The 20175-nt window shown below is 48.7% G+C and overlaps 2 protein-coding genes and 1 long non-coding RNA gene across 11 annotated transcripts in view; 2 read left to right on the forward strand and 1 right to left on the reverse strand.

Moving 5' to 3' along the window:
- Window positions 1-269: 269 nt before the first annotated feature.
- On the forward strand, window positions 270-4295 carry LOC144331711 (uncharacterized). The gene is made up of 2 exons (XR_013399080.1): window positions 270-1869; window positions 4122-4295. It is a non-coding gene; the product is annotated as an uncharacterized LOC144331711 (long non-coding RNA).
- Window positions 642-15995, reverse strand: CBY1 (chibby 1, beta catenin antagonist). Of its 7 annotated transcripts, none has more exons than XM_077949767.1 (8): window positions 15879-15995; window positions 15486-15673; window positions 15034-15277; window positions 9763-9902; window positions 7328-7443; window positions 3490-3595; window positions 3291-3409; window positions 642-1333 (listed from the first exon to the last, which is right to left on the reverse strand). In XM_077949767.1, exons 4-8 carry the CDS (start codon window positions 9851-9853, stop codon window positions 1256-1258), a joined length of 510 nt encoding a protein of 169 aa, XP_077805893.1. In that variant the 5' UTR covers window positions 9854-9902; window positions 15034-15277; window positions 15486-15673; window positions 15879-15995; the 3' UTR covers window positions 642-1255. The 7 variants fall into 7 exon arrangements, with proteins under 7 accessions (XP_077805893.1, XP_077805894.1, XP_015005855.1 ...); XM_077949768.1 differs by adding an exon at window positions 9102-9193 and having other exon boundaries at window positions 15034-15673; XM_015150369.3 differs by lacking the exon at window positions 15486-15673.
- A 243-nt stretch (window positions 15996-16238) lies between these two features.
- FAM227A (family with sequence similarity 227 member A) overlaps window positions 16239-20175 on the forward strand; it is a 72895-nt gene continuing 68958 nt past the window's right edge. For all 3 annotated transcript variants that reach the window (XM_028827703.2, XM_077949709.1, XM_077949708.1), the window contains exon 1: window positions 16239-16521. The gene's annotated coding sequence lies outside the window, so the exon portion shown is untranslated. The remainder of the gene's footprint in view (window positions 16522-20175) is intronic.

Raw genomic sequence — 20175 nt, forward strand, 5'->3', positions numbered from 1 at the left:
CTGTCACCCAGACTGGGGTGCAATGGAGCAATCACAGCTCACCTCAGCCTCAACCTCCCTGGGCTCAAAGCAACCCTGCCATCTCAGCCTCCTGAGAGGCTGAGAATACAGGTGTGCACCACCACGCCCAGCTAAAATTTTTTTTGTATTTTGTTTCGCTATTGCCAGGCTGGTCTTGAACTCCTGAGCTCAAGCAATCAGCCTGCTTCAGCCTCCCAAAGTGCTAGTGCTAGGATTACAGGTGTGTGCCACCACACCTGGCTAGGCTCCATTTTTTTTTTTTTTTTTTTGGTGGAGACGGAGTCTTGCTGTGTCGCCCAGGCTGGAGTACAGTGGTGTGATCTCAGCTCACTGCAACTTCTGCCTCCTGGGTTCAAGCAATTCTCCTGTCTCAGCCTCCCAAGTAGCTGGGACTACAGGTGTCCACCACCATGCCTGGCTAATTTTTGTATTTTTAGTAGAGACAGGGTTTCACTCTATTGGCCAGGCTGGTCTCGAACTCCTGACCTCAGGTGATCTGCCCACCTCAGCCTCCCAAAGTGCTGGGATTACAGGTGTGAGCCACCATGCCTGGCCAGCTCCATTTACTTCTTGAGGAACTCATGGTTCTCTTTTTAGTCACTTTGGTCACAGAGAGATTATTTAACATCATTTAATAAAAATAGTAGTGCAAACAGGAAAGTAGCATAAAAATACAGTGTTGCTGTGGAAGGCTGGTGCTTGCTGCTGAGAAGCTGAAGCCAGAGGAGGCCAGGTGTGAGGAAGGAGGATTCTTTAAAGGCAAGGAGAGAGGCCTGCCTTTAAGAGCCGAGAGAGCCACTCATCCATGACCCCCAACACGGAGCTCTGCAGAACTGCTGCCAAACCCCAAACCCCAATGTAAGGGGGTGAGAGAATGAACTCCAGCCACTTCTCCCAACAGGGCCCAACAGAGCTATTCTGGGACATGTATGTTTGCAATCTTGTGTGTGGAGAGCACCCAAAGGCTCATCAGCAGCCTCAGGCCTCCATGCGGTCTGGTTTTCAGACTGGCATCCGCAGGCAGTGCATCTGAAGCACCTTCTAGTTACTGTCCCCATCTGGAATCTTGGTTTTCTCCATTCCATGTCACCTTCTATTGCCAACCCAAGGGTGCCAGTGCCTGTGGGTCCCATTATATGATACTCTCTCCCAGGACCGAATCCACTAGTCTGGGCAAAAAAAAAAAAAAAGCACTTAGCTACATCCTACTCCCCAATAAATGTCTCTGGGGTGTTCATTTTCTCTTCCGGCTAATCCTCAGTTCATCCAGTTCCTTCTCCATTAAGTGGGATTCGGCAGTGGACTCCGAAAGCTGAAAGTAAAGCAGCAGCTGTTAGTAAGCAGCACATTTCTAGATGTTTCATGTTGGCAAGGCCGGCCCTACACGTGGAGGAAAGGCCCCCTGGCACTTCTCTGGCACTGCTGGCCTCCATGGTGGGAAACCCTCTGAAACGGGGTAGAATGCAACCCCGGATGGCCCAGGACCACAAGTCCTTGAAGAATATTCACAGTCCACTCTGTCAGCACGCTGTCACCCACGAGGGCATGGCACTCCCTGCACGAAGGACAGCAGGTCTCAGAGGATGTCAAAGGCAGATACTGGTGATTCTAAGGCTAAGGGATTACAGTTTAAATTGATTCTAAGCTGTAGCTCCCATAAGGGGGATTAGGGGAGAAAATGCTGGAAAAAGAATGCCACTCTCCTCCTTAGGGTTTTTTTGTTTTTGTTTTTTGGTTTGTTTTTTGAGACAGGGTCTCACTCTGTCGGCCAGGCTGGGTGCTTTGCTTGTACTAACTCACTGTAAGGTAGATACTACGATTATGCTCATTTTTTAAAAAAACATCCAGGCCGGGCGCGGTGGCTCACGCCTGTAGTCTCAGCACTTTGGGAGGCTGAGACAGGGAGATCACCTGAGGTCAGGAGTTGGAGACCAACCTGGCCAACATGGTGAAACCCCATCTCTACTAAAAATGCAAAAGTTAGCCGGGCATGGTGGCCAGTGCTCATCGGGAGGTTGAGGCAGGAGAATCACTTGAACCCAGGAGGCAGAGGTTTCAGTGTGCAGAGATCACGCCACTGCACTCCAGCCCAGGCTACAGAGCAAGACTCTGTCTTAAATAAATAAATAGGTAAATAAAAATAAAAAACCATCCAGCCTAAAATGTCAGTCTTTTTCTTTTTTTTTTTTTCCCGAGACGGAGTCTCACTCTGTCACCCAGGCTGGAGTGCAATGGCACAATCTCAGCCCACTGCAACCTCTGCCTCCTGGGTTCAAGCAATTCTCCTGCCTCAGCTTCCTGAGTAGCTGGGATTACCGGTGCATGCCACCACACTCGGCTAATTTTTGTATTTTTAGTAGAGACAGAGTTTCACCATGTTGGTCAAGCTGGTTTTGAACTACTGACCTTGTGACCCGTCCACCTCGGCCTCCCAAAATGCTAGGATTACAGGTGTGAGCCATCATGCCCAGCCTAGTTCTTTTTTTTTTTTTTTTAAAAAAAAAAAGGGTCTTACTTTGTTGCCAAAGCTGGTCTCAAACTCCTGAGGTTAAGCCATCCTCCTGTCTTAGTCTCCTGAGTAGCTGGGACTACAGGGGTGCACCACCACAATTAGCTATTATGCCATTTATTGCTGAAGAAATTAAGTCACAGAGCAGTCAGTCAGCAGCAGAGCTGGGCGAGGAACCCAGGCCATTTTGCTCCAGAGTGTGTGCTCTTCACCACTACAGTGCGTGCTCTCCTGCCTCTGAACCTTCACAGGCTCCTCTAGGCCCAGTGGGTTGCTGGATTTTTAACAGTCACAAGAAACCAACGCTAATGCAGTGTGAGCCCCTCAGCAGGTCTGTGCTGGGCACTGATTAATGCCTACTTGGTATGAGACACTTCCAAGCCATGAGCCAGCTCTTCCCCTCTTCCTGGAATGCCTTCATCCAACCTCCATTCCTGCCATTATCCTTCCACATTCAGCTCAGATATCCCTTCCTCTGGGAAGCTCTCCTGACTTGACAGAATTAACTTCTCGCTCGTGTGCTATGCAGATCCTGTGCAGACTTCAACTGGGTCCTCACCACTCTAATTATGCTTACGGTTCACCTGCCTGTACACTGTGAGGGCAGGAACTGTGTCTTGTTTCTTGAGTGTGTCTTTGGACACAAGGCAACATACCTGGCCAAACTGGCATTGAGGAGATATCTGTTGGATTAAATGACTCGAGGTGGAGCCTCCCCAAAAGAAGAAGCTAGGCATCTCTTGCCCGTCACCTGCCTCACCATGTCTAACAGGATGTCCACTTTCAGCCGCAAGAGATTGTTCTCTTCCTCCAACTGCTGGTTCCGCCTGCGAAGGCGCTGAACCTCCCTCCGGTCCACACCGCCACTAACCCCTGTCTCTGGAGGAAGGACAGAACTAGTTAAAGGAGGGCTTCCTCCTACAATCTTGTTTGACAAAATGGCAGGAAGTGCAGCTCACCTGCTATCCACTGGCCATTTTCAAACTTCAGGCTTTGCCCTGCCAGGTTCATAGTGGGGGATCCATATTCCAAGCCCAGCTCCACCTCCCGGGCTGACCGATCCAACTGTGGGTGAGATGCTACGTGACGACTTCAGCAGGCCCAGAACACGCCCTCATCCCAGTTCCTCTTCCGCCAACAATATGACCCCAACAACTCATTTCTCTAATCATTACCTGGCACGTTTAATGATTTTTTAAAGGCCATAAAATCAAATGATGTACAGCAAAAGTTTAATTATGAGATAAAAAATATACTGTTTTATACATTAGATGTTTCTAGAAAAGCTATATATGCTGAAATGTATAAATTGAATTATTATTATTATTATTATTTTTTTTTTTTTGAGATGGAGTCTTGCTCTGTTGCCCAGGCTGGAGTGCAGTGGCCGGATCTCAGCTCACTGCAAGCTCCGCCTCCCGGGTTTACGCCATTCTCCTGCCTCAGCCTCCTGAGTAGCTGGGACTACAGGTGCCCACCACCTCGCCCGGCTAGTTTTTTGTATTTTTTAGTAGAGACGGGGTTTCACCGTGTTAGCCAGGATGGTCTCGATCTCCTGACCTCGTGATCCGCCAGTCTCGGCCTTCCAAAGTGCTGGGATTACAGGCTTGAGCCACCGCGCCCGGCCTAAATTGAATTATTTTACACCTAGTTGACATTTAATAGTTTAAGCAGTCCTACTGTAAATTGTTAAGTAAAAGATCCTTTTTAAATAAGTTTCATTTGCTTAATATGGAGCTACATATGTTGTGGAAAAGACATAAAATTCTAACAATTAGGAGGAGGAGGAGTTGCTTCTTAACATGCGAGAGTACAATTTATATATTCATTTCTTTTCTTTCCTTTCTTTTTTTTGTTTGAGATGGAGTTTCGCTCTGTCACCCAGGCTAGAGTACAGTGGCGCCATCTCAGTTCACTGCAGTCTCTGCCTCCCAAGTTCAAGTGATCCTCCCATCTCAGCCTCCAAATAGCTGAGACTACAGGCATGTGCCACCATACCCAGCTAATTTATTATTATTATTATTTTTTTTTTTTTTTTTTTGAGACGGAGTCTGGCTCTGTCGCCTGGGCTGGAGTGCAGTGGCCGGATCTCAGCTCACTGCAAGCTCCACCCCCCGGGTTTACGCCATTCTCCTGCCTCAGCCTCCCGAGTAGCTGGGACTACAGGCACCCGCCGCCTCGCCCGGCTAGTTTTTTGTATTTTTTTTTTTTAGTAGAGACGGGGTTTCACCGTGTTCGCCAGGATGGTCTCGATCTCCTGACCTAGTGATCCGCCCGTCTCAGCCTCCCAAAGTGCTGGGATTACAGGCTTGAGCCACCGCGCCCGGCCTATTATTATTATTTTTATTTTTATTTTGTTTTAAACGGAGTCTCACTCTTTTGCCCAGGCTGGAGTGCAGTGGCGCAGTCTTGGCTCACTGCAACCTCTGCCTCCCAGGTTCAAGTGATTCTCCTGCCTCAACTTCCCCAGTAGCTGGGACTACAGATGTGCGCCACCACACCCAGCTGATTTTTGTATTTTTTAGTAGAGACGGGGTTGCACCATATTGGCCAGGCTGGTCTCGAACTCCTGGCCTTGTGATCTGCCCACCTCAGCCTTCCAGAGTGCTGGATTACAGGCGTAAGTCACCGCACCCAGCCTAATTTTTGTATTTTTTAAAGTAGAGTCAGAGTTTCACCACATTGGCCAGGCTGGTCTTGAACTCCTGACCTCAAGTGATGTGCCCACCTCAGCTTCCTAAAGTGCTGGGATCACAGGCATGAGCCACCGCGCCCGGCCTGTATATTCATTTCTACAACTCACTGAGCACGCACCCCGATTCAGGACTCGGTACTGGGTATCCAGGGATGGGAATGACCAGCTCTGCCCTCAACCAGCTCTGCCCCTGCTCAACAGGGGGAGACCTTCAGGTAAGTGCTCAAATGTCCCTTTCTCAGTCAGGCCTTCCTGACCACCCTGTTGAAAATGACAGCTCCATCCCCAGTGTTCAGCCACACCCCATCCCAGGCCTATGCTTTGTTTTGCTGTCTGGCATGTATCACCATCTGATATAAATTAGCTTATTTTCTGTAGCCTTCCATTAAAATATCTGCCCCATGAAAGCAGGGATTTGATGTTTTCCCTCTCCCCTCCTTCATCCACTTCTGCATGCCCAGTGCTTAGGAGAGTGCCTGGCACACAGAAAGGTATCAATCAATAGCTCTTGAATTAATAGAGAAGAACATTCTAGGCAAAAGGAGTAGCGTGCACAGAGGAGGCTCACACGGGGCTTGGGCAGCTGCAGCACAGGGTGTGCAGAGGGCAAGGGCAGGAAGGAGAGCTGGAGTGAGGCCACCAAGGGTCATCTGTGCTGCTCCCAAGATCTGGGTCGTTATCCTATAATAATGGGGAACTAATAAAATCCACCAGAGACCACACGGAGTGCTGTGGAGGCCTTTTTCCCTCCCAAGGCTTACAAGTACCTGTCAGAATGTGGAAAACAATGTAGGGGAGGACCGACTTCAAGTCATGGTCAGAAACAGACGTCACGTAAGCACGCTGTTGCTCTTACGCTGTGTGGGGTTAGGACAGAGGATGTCCCAGAGGGACTGCCAGGTGTATCTGCATCTCTGACATGTGGCAGTGAGAAAAGGGAGCCTCAGGGGCACCAGAAACTGAGAGCCTAAGCCTCTGCCTGGCCTGCTCCACAGAATGCCCAGCTCTGGCCACAGCGGGGCTGCCCCCACCATGATTTTCACTGGGAACAGGAGACAGTAGACTCTGAGACCTGAAGCCTGTTTCGCTGGGAACAGGAGACAACAGACTCTGAGACCTGAAGCCTGGAATGAATGCTCAGCCCCCACAGCCTTGTTGTTCAACCCCGCTCGCCTTCTGTGAAGACATGGCCAGTCTGCACAGCCAGCTCTGTAGGAAAAGGTCACAGAATAAAGTAGAAGTCAAATTCGATAATACTGGCTGGGCACGGTGGCTCACGCCTGTAATCCTAGCACTTGGGGAGGCCGAGGCAGGTGGATCACCTGAGGTCAGCAGTTGGAGACCAGCCCGGCCAACATGGTGAATCCCTGTCTCTACTAAAAATACAAAAATGAGCCGGGCATGGTGGCGGGCAGTTGTAATCCTAGCTACTCAGGAGGCTGAGGAAGGAGAATCTCTTGAACCTGGGAGGTGGGGGTTGCATTGAGCCGAGATTGCACCACTACACCTAGCCTGCGGGACGAGAGTGAGACTCCATCTCAAAAAAAAAAAAAAAATTGGATATTTGGGATCAAATATCATAATGAGATTGTCTTCTGAGGTTCTTGGATAAATAAGCTCTGACAATCATTCCCAAACAAGAGTTCAAAAATGTTTTCTTTTTTTTTTTTTTGAGATGGAGTCTCGCTCTGTCGCCCAGGCTGGAGTGCAGTGGCGCAATCTCGGCTCACTGCAAGCTCCGCCTCCCGGGTTCACGACATTCTCCTGCCTCAGCCTCCCAAATAGCTGGGACTAGAGGCGCCCGCCACCACGCCCAGCTAATTTTTTTGTATTTTTAGTAGAGACGGGGTTTCACCATGTTAGCCAGGATGGTCTTGATCTCCTGACCTCGTGATCCGCCGGCCTCTGCCTCCCAAAGTGCTGGGATTACAGGCGTGAGCCACCGCGCCCGGCCCAAAAATGTTTTCAGCAATAGCAATGATATGGAGGGAAAGGATGCCCTCCTGCACCGATGCCTCTGGAGGACCACACTTTCCATTCAGAGACACGCTCAGAACTCAACTCACGCTGCACACCGGGCCGACCCCAGTACCAACACTCACAGAATGCAGGTTGGAGAGAGATGCCGACTTCCGAGGAGGTGTCTTCTTCGGACTGAACGTATTCCCAAAGAAAGGCATCTTTGGCCTGATGAAAGCAAAGCCAACGCTCCCTTCTCCTAGGATCAGAAAAAGTCAGGGGTACAAACAGCTGGATCATTGACCTTACGCCATTGTCCTCAAATCTTTAAGACATACATTTTATCATGTAGCTACTAATGATCCTGGTGCTATGGTTTGAATGTCCCCACCAAAACTCATGTTGAAATTGAATTGCCATTGTTTAACAGTATAACAGGTGACTGGGCCACGTGAGCTCTGCTGTCATGAATGGATTAATGCCATTGTCATGGAGTAGGTTAGTCTTCTCGGGAGTGGGCTCCTGGTAAAAGGATGAGTTCTGCTGCCATGCCATCTGTCTCGTGCACTTGCTCACCATGTGAGCCTTCTGCCTTACACAGAATGACCCTCACCAGATATCTGCACCACGCTCTTGGACTTCCCAGCCTCCAGAACTGTGAGCCAAATAAACTTCTTTTCTTTATAAATTACCCAGTCTGTGGTAATCTGTTACGGCAGCACGAAATGGATTAAGACGCCTGGTAATAGCTCCCATGTGCTGAACACTCCCTTTGTGCTACGCAGTGTGCTGAGATGTTTGGGTGGGGCACAGTGGCGCATGCCTGTAGTCCCAAATACTTGGGAAGCTGAGGCTGGGGGGGTCGCTGGAGCCCAGGGAGGTTGAGGCTGCAGTGAGCTGTGATCCACTACTGCTCTCCAGTCTAGGCTACAGGGTGAGAGACCATGTCTCAAAAAAAAAAAAAAAAAAAAAAAAATTAGCCTGGCATGGTGGCATACATGAGTCACTGGCATGGTCTCAATGACTCAGGAGGCTGAGGTGGGCAGCTCACTTGAGCCCAGGAGTTTAAGACCAGTGTGGCCAACATGGCAAAACCCTGTCTCTACAAAAAATACAAAAATTAGCCGGGCATGGTGGTGTGTGCCTGTAGTCTCAGTTATTCAGTAGGCTTAAGTGGGAGGATCACTTGAACCTATGAGTTTCAGTCTCCAGTGAGCTATGATCATGCCACTGCACTCCAGCCTGAGTCAAAGAGCAAGACCCTGTCTCTAAAAAAATAAACAAAGAAAGAAATGGCTGGGCGCGGTGGCTCATGCCTATAATCCCAGCACTTTGGGAGGCCGAGGCGGACAAATCAAGAGGTCAGGAGTTCGAGACCAGCCTGGCCAACATGGTGAAACCCCGCTTCTACTAAAAATACAAAAATTTAGCTGGGCATAGTGGCGGGTGCCTGTAATCCCAGCTAGTCGGGAGGCTGAGGCAGGAGAATTGCTTGAACCTGGGAGGCAGAGGTTGCAGTGAGCCAAGATCACGCCACTGCACTCCAGCCTGGGTGACAGAGTGAGACTCCATCTCAAAAATAAATAAATAAAGCTATGCTTATATTTCCTTTCCGAATTGGTAACAGTGTCCCTCACTTGTCACCAGTGTCACTTGTCAACAGTACACCTCGTATGTCAGGTTACCTGTTCTGTTATGGAAGGTAAGGTGAGGTGTCCTGAAAAGGGGGCAGGTCCACAACATGGCAGAGCTGACAACGACACCCCCCCAACCTGTACATTTGCTTTCAGCATAGTGCAACCTATCGCAATTCACCTAGGCCTAGTTAAGTAGATTTACTGATAACACCCTGGTTTTGGGGGAGGAAAGGAGGAGAGAAGCAAACTTTTTATTTAGGCTGGGCTCAGTGGCTCACACCTGTAATCCCAGCACTTTGGGAGGCCAGGGCAGGAGGATTGCTTGAGCACAGGAGTTCAAGACCAGCCTGGGCAACTTAGCAGGATCCGTCTCTACAAAAAAAAAAAAAGAATACACATATATATAACATTAATACAGAAAAGTCTACTACAAATCATAAGTGTAAGGTTTCACGAGTTTTTACTACACAAGTATAACCACCCTCCAGGGCCAGGCGTGGTAGTTTACATCTGAAATCCCAGCACTTTGTGAGGCCAAGGTGAGAGGACTGCTTGAGCCCAAGAGTTCACGACCAGCCTGAGTGACACAGTGAGACCCCCGTCTCTAAAAACATTAAAATCAAAAATTTTTAAGAATTTTATTTTTTATTTATGATTTTTTTTTTGAGACAGAGCCTTGCTCTGTGCCTCAGCCTCCCAAGTAGCTGGGATTACAGGTGTGCGCCACCACCCCCGGCTAATTTTTGTATTTTTAGTAGAGACGGGATTTCACCATGTTTGGCCAGGCTGGTCTCAAACCCCTGACCTCAAGTGATCTGCCCACCTTGGCCTCCCAAAGTGCTGGAATTACAGGTGTGAACCAATACGCTGGCTCAAAACATTTTTTTAAAACCACCCTCCAGATCGGGATACAGAGCATTTCGGCACTCCATAAGCCTCACCTGGCCACTGTACATGCATGGAATTGCACAGTGAGTCCTCGTTTGCATCTGGCTTCTCACACTCAACGTCATGTTTCTGACATTTGTCCATGCAGCTGTGTGTAGTTATAGTTTGTTCATTTGCATTGCTGGATAATATTCTATTGTATAAACACAGCAAAATTTACTTGTCTACAGAAGATGGACACTTGAGCTGTTTGCAGTTTTGTTTTGTTTTGTTTTGTTTTGAGACAGGGTCTCGTTCTGGTGCCCCAGGTGGAGTGCTGTGGTACCATCTCTGTTCACTGTAGCCTCAGCCTCCCAGGCTCAGGTGATCCTCCCACCTCAGCCTCATGGGTAGCTGGGACTACAGGCATGCACCACCATGCTGGCTAATTTTCTGCATTTTTAACAGAGATGGGAGTTTCATCATGTTGCCCAGTCTGGTCTTGAACTCTTGGGCTCAAGTGATCTGCCTGCCTCGGACTCCCAACGTGCTGGAATCACAGGTGTGAACCATCACGCCCGGCCTGTTTCCAGTTTTTGACCATCAAAAATAGTGCTGCTAGGCCAGGCATGGTGGCTAATGCCAGTAATCCCAGCACTTTGGGAGGCCAAGACAGGAGGATCACTTGATGCCAGGAGTTCGAGACCAGCCTGGGCAACATAATGACACCTCATCTCTACAAAAAATTGAAAAACCAACCAGGCGTGGTGGTGTACCCTTGTAGTCCTAGCTACTCAGGAGGCTAAGGTGGAAGGATTGCTTGAGCCCAGGGGTTTGAGGCTGCAGTGACCTATGATCACCACTGCACACTCCACTCTGGGCAACAGAGCAAGACCCTGTCTCAAAAAAAAAAAAAAAAAAAAAGAAGTGCTGCTAAGAACATAAGAACATGAGGCTTGCGCATGTATATCTACATGCATATGTACACTTTTCTGGTTTCACACTTAGGGTTAGAACTGTAGAATCATAGAGCATTCATATATTTAGCTTTAACAGATACTGCCAAATGGTCTTCCAAAGTCATTGTACCAATTTAGACTCCTATCTGCAGTTTGCAAGTCAGCCTTGTCAATATCTGGCACTTTCTGTCTTTTTCATCTTATCCATTCTGGCAGGTATGTACTGGTGTTGCATTGTTTAATTTGCTTTTTCCAAATAACTAAGTTGAGCATCATTTAACATACTCCTTGGACAATATGGATTTTTTTGTGACATGCTTGTTCACGTCTTTTACCTTTTTTTTTTTTTTTGAGATGGAGTCTCCCTCTATCAACGGACTGGAGTGCAGTAGCACGATCTCGGCTCACTGCAACCTCTGCCTCCCAGGTTCAAGTGATTCTCCTGCCTCAGCCTCCCAAGTAACTGGGATTACAGGAACACGCCACCATGCCCAGCTAATTTTTGTATTTTTAACAGAGACAGGGTTTCGCTGTGTTGGTCAGGCTGGTCTCGAACTCCTGACCTCAAGTGATCCGCCCACCACAGCCTCCCAAAGTGCTGGGATTATAAGCATGAGCCACCGCACCCAGTCCTCTTTTGCCATTTTTAAAAAAATTGAGCTGTCTATCATGTTCATTTTGTAAGGGTTTGTAAGGGTATTTATATATGCTGGATACAGGTTTCATTACTGTATACATGTACAGCACTGAAAATACCTTCTCCCACTTTTTTCTTTTTGCGTTCTTCTTTTTTTTTTTGAAAGAGAGTCTCGCTCTGTCACCCAGGCTGGAGTGCAGTGGTGCTATCTTGGCTCACTGCAACCTCTGCCTCCCAGGTTCAAGAGATTGTCCTGTCTCAACCTCCCAAGTAGCTGGGATTACACGCGCCTGCCACTAAACCCGGCTAATTTTTGTGTTTTTAGTAGAGATGGGGTTTTGCCATGTTGGCCAGGCTGGTCTCGAACTCCTGACCTCAAGTGATCCACCCGCCTCGGCCTCCCAAAGTGCTGGGATTACAGTCATGAGTCACTGCACCCGACCTCTTTTTGCTTTTTTTATTTTTTTGGAGACAGAGTTTCGCTCTTGTGGCCCAGGCTGAAGTGCAATGGCGCCATTTCGGCACACCGCAACCTCCACCTCCCAGGTTCAAGTGATTCTCTTGCCTCAGCCTCCCGAGTAGCTGGGATTACAGGCATGCGCCACCACGCCGGCCTAATTTTTGTATTTTCAGTAGAGACGGGGTTTCTCTATGTTGGTCAGGCTGGTCTCGAACTCCCGACCTCAGGTGATCCACCCGCCTCAGCCTCCCAAAGTACTGGAATTACAGGTGTGAGCCACCACGCCTAGCCTCTTCTTGCTTTTTTTGCTTTATTATGGGTTTCTTTTGATCAAAGACGTTCCTTTTTTTTTTTTGAAATGGAGTATCGCTCTGTCACCAGGCTGGGGTGCAGTGGCATGATCTCCGCTCAGTGCAACCTCCACCTCCTGGGTTCAAGCGATTCTCCTGCTTCAGCCTCCCGGGTAGCTAGGACTACAGGCACGCACCACCACGCCCAGCTAATTTTTGTATTTTTAGTAGAGACGGGGTTTCACCATGTTGGCCAGGATGGTCTCAATCTCTTGACCTCCTGATTGACCCACCTCGGCCTCCTACAGTGCTGGGATTACAGGTGTGAGTCACAGCACCCAGCCAGAAATTCTTAATTATAATGAAATCCAATTATTTATTTATTTATTTATTTTGAGATCAAGTCTCACTCTGTCGCCCAGACTGGAGGGCAATGACGTGATCTCAGCTGACTGCAACCTCTGCCTCCTGGTTCAAGCAATTCTACCTCAGCCTCCCGAGTGGCTGGAATTACAGGTACCTGCCACCACACCCAACTAATTTTTGTACTTTTAGTAGAGATGGGTTTCGCCATGTTGGCCAGGCTGGTCTTTTTTTTTTTTTTGAGACGGAGTCTCGCTGTGTCTCCCAGGCTGGAGTGCAGTGGCATGATCTCGGCTCACTGCAAGCTCCGCCTCCCGGGTTCACGCCATTCTCCCGCCTCAGCCTCCCAAGTAGCTGGAACTACAGGCGCCCGCCACCACGCCCGGCTAGTTTTTTGTATTTTTAGTAGAGACGGGGTTTCACCATGTTAGCCAGGATAGTCTCGATCTCCTGACCTCGTGATCCACCCGCCTCGGCCTCCCAAAGTGCTGGGATTACAGGCTTGAGCCACCGCGCCCGGCCCAGGCTGGTCTTGAATTCCTGACCTCGTGATCCACCCATCTCGGCTTCCCAAAGTGCTGGGATTACAGGCGTGAGCCACTGCGCCCAGCCCAATTTACTATTATTTCTTAATGATTAGTGTTCGTATTCTATTTTTAAAATGTTTGCCTACCCCAGGCTGGGTATGGTGGCTCATGCCTATAAATCCTAGCACTTTGGGAGGCAGAGGCAGGCAGATCACTTGAGTCCAGGAGTTCAAGACCATCCTGGGCAACATGGCAAACAAAACCCTGTCTCTACCAAAGATACAAAAAATTAGCTGGGCGTGGTGGTGTGCGCCTGTGGAGGCACACGGGAGGGGCTACTCAGGAGGCAGAGGTGGGAGGATTGCTTGCACCCAGGAGCCAGAGGTTGCAGTGAGCTGAGATTATGACACTGCACTCCAGCTTGGGTGACAGAGTGAGACTCCATCTCAAAAAAAAAATTCGGGCCAGGCACGGTGGCTCAAGCCTGTAATCCCAGCACTTTGGGAGGCCGAGACGGGCGGATCACGAGGTCAGGAGATCGAGACCAGCCTAGCTAACACGGTGAAACCCCGTCTCTACTAAAAATACAAAAAACTAGCCGGGCGAGGTGGCGGGCGCCTGTAGTCCCAGCTATTTGGGAGGCTGAGGCAGGAGAGTGGCGTAAAACCTGGGAGGCAGAGCTTGTAGTGAGCTGAGATCTGGCCACTGTACTCCAGCCTGGGTGACAGAGCGAGACTCTGTCTCAAAAAAAAAAAAAAAAAAAAAATTCGTTATAAAGATGCATTTTCATTCATCATATTGGCAAAAATTAAAAAGATGAATAATACCCATGGTTGATGAGGATGTGAAGAAAAAGACACTGTTATTACTGGTAGAATCAGAAGATGCTATAATTCTTTCAAGGTCACTCAAATAAAACTTGGCAAAATTGTAAATGTGTACACTTTTTGGACAGCAAATCTACTTCTAAAATATTACACTCTAGAAAGACTTGGACATGCTCACACCCCGTGTTCTCTATTGTTGATAACAGTAAAAAATAAGAAACAATCCAAACAATTTGGGTGTAGCCAAATAATTTGTGGCACATTATTATAATAAAATTGTAGGCCTAAGCTGGGCGCGGTGGCTCACACCTGTAATCCCAACTACTTGAAAGGCTGAGGCAGGAGAATCGCTTGAACCAAGAAGGTGGAGGTTGCAGTAAACCAAGATCGCGCCACTGCTCTCTAGCCTGGGTGACAGAGCAAGACCCCATCTCAAAGGAAAAAAAAAAAGAAAAGAAAGAAAGATCTAGAAGGATACACCAAATTGCTCATAGTGGTTAAACCTGAAAAAGGGAATAGGATGACTGGCTTGAATGAAATTGTCATTTTATAGATCAAAAAAAGGTCAAATTGTGACAATTTCATATGGTACAATATAAAATTATATTAAATATACTCGAGATTTAATGAATTATTACAATGAGAATATATTCATGTATTATGAACAAAATAAACAAAACACAGTTAAAAAGCAGCCCCCCGCCACCGGGCGCGGTGGCTCACGCCTGTAATCCCAACACTTTGGGAGGCCGAGACCGGCGGATCACGAGGTCAGGAGATTGAGACCATCCTGGCTAACACGGTGAAACCCCGTCTCTACTAAAAATACAAAAAATTAGCCGGGTGCGGTGGCGGGTGCCTGTAGTCCCAGCTACTCGGGAGGCTGAGGCAGGAGAATAGCGTGAACCCGGGAGGCGGAGCTTGCAGTGAACCGAGATTGCGCCACTGCACTCCAGCCTGGGCGACAAAGCGAGACTCCATCTCAAAAAAAAAAAAAAAAAGCAGCCCCCAGCACTCATAGCACCTAGAGACATTTGAAGAAGGAGAAATAAGCCAAGTCCCCACTGACGCTAATTGCACTGGGCCTGAGCACATGGGCTGGACACAACCAGGTTTCGGGCCTGACTCTGCCCCTCAGTTGCTTGCTAGACCTTGGTCCAGCTGCTTTACTTCTCGGGCTTTAACTGGGGTACTTCACTCATGACCGCACTAATTCTCATAACACTACAGCTGGGAACTGTCATCTATATATTACAGATGAGGAAGGGTCTGGATTAGCTACCTTTTAAGTCAGATCTAATAATCCACAAACAGCTCGGCTGAGATCCTGGGATTCTGGGGCATCCGCGTGCACTTGAGGTACAAGCTGTTCCCTTGGCCGATGGCGACCTTCTTTCTAGTGAAACTCCGGGGGGCGAGCGTGCTCGGCACAAAGGAAGTGAAGGGGGAGCACCTGGCTTCCAATGATCACTCTGCTGCTCACCCACAGTGCGACCCCAGCATTTATCCTCCTTGGGCTTCGGCTTCTTTCTTTGCAATGAGGAATAATAATAGTACCTGGCTCACAAGATGTTATAGTGTTTTAGTGTTTATAAGAAGCTGTGCACTTGATCCTCACAACGACCCTGGGAAGAGGATCAAGTAAGTGGGGCCTCCCTAATCCACAGATACTGATCACTAATCATTGTGTAAAGGTTTTCTGTTTGCAACAGGCCATGAAATATATTATCTTACTTTAATTCTAAGAAAACAAGGGAGGAACCTTTGGCTTTCATCGGATTCTCAAAAGTATACGTGTCCCCCAAGGAGTTCAGAGCTAGCCATGTTACGCAGGTGCACGGCCCCCAGGGCTGTCGGACTCAAGTAACAGCTGTCAACAAACGTTCACACGCACGATCTCATGCAATCACCTTCACGGCGACCTACGGGGAGGAATTACCGCCCCAATTCACAACTGCGGAGACACACAGAGGAGGGCGGCCACCGCCCGGGGTCGCCAGGCCTCCGCCCCCTTCCCCGCGCCCTCCCGACGCCTCTCTCCAGGCGAGGCCCGGGCGTCCCACCCAGCTCGGGCCCCCACGTGAACCCAGGCCGTGCTGGCCGGCGACGCCGGACTCGGAGACGTACCTGACGCGTCCCAGAAGCCAGGGTCCAAGCGCTCCCCGAAACCCCCGATCAGGGACTCTGTAGTACAGATATACCTTGACCCACCCGCCTCCTGCCGCCAGCCCGCCACGCGCATGCGCCACCCCGCCCGGCCTCTACCACCGAGGAAAGGGGGCACCGGCGCGGGGGTTCCCAGCGCCAGCCTGCGCGAATCCCCAGAAACTCCGTGAATCACCTCGGGATAGTAAACGGATTATACAAAGGCAGTGTCTTCCGGGGTCCTTTTCGTGCCTCCCATTACAGGCTAGGACCACGACCTGCACTCACCCTCCCCACAGACACATTGGTCTGGGCCCCCGGCGGGGCTGTCACCATGGAAACGGCGTCTAGCGGACAACGCGGCGGCTCACGACGTTTCCATTGTTATGGGAAACGCGAAAGTGGTGACCGCGCCGGCGTTGCCTGGAGAACGCCTGGAGTCAGAGTAGCAAAATGGGCCTCTCCCCAACTCCCCTCCTCCTCCCTCAGCACAAGGCAAAGGGCACCCCTTGCTGTGAGTTTGGGGCACCGAGTGTCGGGGGCCCACCCAGAACTTTGCGGGATCCACTGAGGGACCCGTGGCGGGACCGGCCCCGGGTGCGTCAAATTCCGCCGATGCTTTCAGGTAAGATGGACGGACAGACGCACCATGACCCACCCCTGGCAGTCTGCCCCCTCTCCATGCCCTTATGGCGGCTTCTACAAGCAAGGGAAGCCGAGGCCCAGGGATTACTTAAAAGTCGCACTGTGAGCAACGGACAGAGAACTACTGGACGATCAACTCCAGGCCTCCTAGAGTCCTAACAGCGTGTTATTGGTTCCATCTCATAAGTGAAGAAACTTAGGTCGTTCAAGGAGTTTACCGGCTGCCTAGTGGGTGTACCAAGGCATCCATCTAGTGAAGGGCAGGACCCAGGGGTCTTTGGCTCCAAGCGCAGTTCTCTTCCGACTATACCACCCTGCATTAAAAGAGGGGAGACTTCCATGTCCTAGAACTAAAATCTTCACAGTCTGGCTCAGCATTGTACAATAGAAACATAAAGCAGGCCACATATGTGATTTGGAATTTTCTAGTAGCCTCATTTTTTAAAAGTTAAAAAAAAAAAAGCCAAGTGAAATTAATTTGAGTAATGTTTTAACTCCATTTGTCTAAAACATTACTATTTCAAGATATAATCAGTATTTCTAAATTTATACTGCTTCCATTTCAAAATTTATTTATTTATTTATTTTTAAGACGGAATTTCACTCTGTTGTACAGGCTGGGGTGCAGTGGCGTAATCTCGGTCTCTCGGGTTCAAGCGATTCTGCTGTCTTAACCTCTCGAGTAGCTGGGATTACAGGCGCCCGCCACCACTCCCAGCTAATTTTTTGTATTTTTAGTAGAGACGGGGGTTTCACCATGTTGGCTAGGCTGGTCTCGAACTCCTGACCTCAGGTGATCTGCTTGACTCAGCTTCCCAAAGTGCTGGTATTACAGGTGCAAGCCACTGCACCCAGCCAAAATTTGAATTAATTAAAATTAAAATTTTACTCTTGGCTGTTCTATCTATGGAGTAGCCGTTCTTTTATTGCTTTAAAAAATTTTTACTTTTTTTTTTTTTTTTTTTGAGACGGAGTCTTGCTCTATCGCCCAGGCTGGAGTGGCGCGATCTTGGCTCAGTGCAACCTCTGCCTCCCTGGTTCATGCCATTCTTCTGCCTCAGCCTCCCAAGTAGCTGGGACTACAGGGGCCCACCACCACACTTGGCTAATTTTTTTTTTTTTTTTTTTTTGGTATTTTTATTTATTTATTTATTTATTTATTTTTTAGGTGAAGTCTCACACTCTCACCTAGGCTGGAGTGCAGTGGTGCAATCTCAGCTCACTGCAAGCTCCACCTCCTGGGTTCAAGCAATTCTCCTGCCTCAGCCTCCAGAGTAGCTGGGACTACAGGCACCCACCACCACACCCAGCTAGTTTTTGTATTTTTAGTAGAGACTCTAGCACTCTGGGAGGCCGAGGCGGGCGGATGACGAGGTCAGGAGATTGAGACCATCCTGGCTAACACGGTGAAACCCCGTCTCTACTAAAAATACAAAAATTAGCCAGGCGTGGTGGCGGGTGCCTGTAGTCCCAGCTACTTGAGAGGCTGAGGCAGGAGAATCACTTGAACCCGGGAAGCAGAGTTTACACTGAGCCAAGATTGTGCCATTGCATTCCAGCAACAAGAGTGAAACTGTCTCAAAAAAAAAAAGAGCATTGCATTCATTGTGCACTTTATTTCTACTATCATTACAATTTCTACTATTACTGCAATATAATAAAATAATTCTACAACTCACTATATTGTAGAATCAGTGGGAGCCCTGAGCTTGTTTTCCTGCAACTAGACAGTCTATCTGGGAGTGCTGAGAGACAGTGACAGATCATCAGGCATTAGATTCTCATAAGAAGCACACAACCTAGGTCGCTCGCATGCACAGTTCATAATAGGGTTTGCACTTCTATGAGAATCTAATGTTGAAGCTCATCTGACAGGAGGCAGAGCTCAGGCGGTCATGTGAGGAATGGGGGGTGGCTGTAAATACAGACAAAGCTTCTCTCACCTGCCACTCACCTTCTGCTGTGCAGCCTGGTTCCTGACAGGCCACAGACCTACACCCATCCATGGCCCCGAGGTTGGGGACCCTGATTGTATGACAGAAGGTTATACTAAAAAGTCTGTCAGATGCTAAAGTCAGAATTGTTTTTATATGCTCAAATATATTAACTTTTTTGTTATTTTATTTTTCTTTTTTTCATGTCCCCTATTCTGAAAAGCACCAAATATGTTAACTTTATTTATTTATTTATTTAGAGACAGGTTCTCGCTCTGTCTTTCAAGCTGGAGTGCAATGGCGTGATGTCGGCTCACTGCAACCTCCACCTCCTGGGTTCAAGTGATTCTCCTGCCTCAGCTTCCCGAGTAGCTGGGATTCCAGGTGCCTGCCACCATGTCCAGCTCATTTTTGTATTTTTAGTAGAGTTGGGGTTTCACCCTGTTGGCCAGGCTGGTCTCGAACTCCTGACCTCATGATTTGCCCACCTCGGCCTCTGAAAGTACTGGGATTACAGGCTTGAGCCACTGTGCCCAGCCCAAGTACGTTAACTTTAAACAAGGCATTTGAATCTTGACTGCCAGAATGTGTGATCCATGAGGGCAGAAGGTTTCTTACTCTTCCACTCATCTGCCTCCAGCACGTAGCATAGTAGATATTTGCCACAGGGTAGATATTTAATGAAGCTAGGTTTCTTCCCTCTCCTTTTATCGTCCCCAGGTAATGGCAGTAAAAACTTACCGTGTTTCAGAGAATACCTAAAATGGTATGAAATATTCAGAAGGGGCTGGGAGCGGTGGTTCACGCCTGTAATCCCAGCACTTTGAGAGGCCAAGGTAGGTGGATTACCTGAGGTCAGGAGTTCGAGACCAGCCTGGCCAAAATGGTGAAACCCCATCTCTACTAAAAATACAAAAATTAGGCAGGTGTGATGGCAGGTAGCTGTAGTCGCAGCTACAAGGGAGGCTTGAGTCCAGGAGGTCAAGGCTGCAGTGAGTGAGCCGAGATCGCGCCACTGCACTCCAGTCTGGGTGACAGTGCGAGACCTTGTCTCAAAAAAAAAAAAAAAAAAAACCGAAAAACAACAACAAAAAAAAACTGTGGTAAGTCTAAAAGGAATCACAGTTAATCCATAATTTGCCTAATGGAGAAAGCAGTAGAAGCAAATCATTCAAGTTCACTATTGTGAGTCCTGTAATAGATGAATGCAGAACGCTGGGGCTTTGCAGAGGAGGGATGGTGCTAAAGGCTTGGAATTATTTGAGAAGGTTTCCACAGATGTGTCACCTGGGCATAGTCCAACAGAGAGAACCGCATCTGGAAAGGCACAGAGGTAGGAAGACATGGTGTGGTCAGGGACCAGGAAGAAGTTCTGTGGGTCAGGCGTGTAAGATGCATGTCTGTGGAGAAGAGGATGGAGCAAAGGCCTGAACCGGAGGAGAGGGAAAGAGAGTATGGTGAAAGGGTACTTGAGTTAATGTTTCCACCAAACTCAACGTTTCCTCTGTCCTTCCGTTATGTATGAGCTTCTAGAGGGCCGGATCGAAGTCTTTTGCTCTATTATAATGAGGCCTGTCACACTAGACTCTGGACATAGAGGGCCCACAAATGGTAGTAATGGGCTCCTGGCCAACAAACAAGGACCCAGGAGAGCTGGCAGGCCAGAGTGTTCCAGAGCCAAGGAGGAAGAGTAGGGTTGG

The sequence above is a fragment of the Macaca mulatta genome, chromosome 10 (assembly GCF_049350105.2).
Source record: "Macaca mulatta isolate MMU2019108-1 chromosome 10, T2T-MMU8v2.0, whole genome shotgun sequence".
NCBI lineage: Eukaryota > Metazoa > Chordata > Mammalia > Primates > Cercopithecidae > Macaca > Macaca mulatta.

Bases quoted from the DNA above. Each gene is read 5' to 3' on its own strand.
- CBY1 (XM_015150367.3), bottom strand. From the start codon at position 15,993: ATGCGCGTGGCGGGCTGGCGGCAGGAGGCGGGTGGGTCAAGGTATATC. The intron at 3,596-7,327 runs GTGAGTGTTGGT...TCTCACCCACAG, and splicing joins CTCTCTCCAACCTGCATTCT to TTGGATCGGTCAGCCCGGGA. The intron at 1,334-3,290 runs GTGAGGCAGGTG...CTTTACTTTCAG, and splicing joins TGGACATCCTGTTAGACATG to CTTTCGGAGTCCACTGCCGA.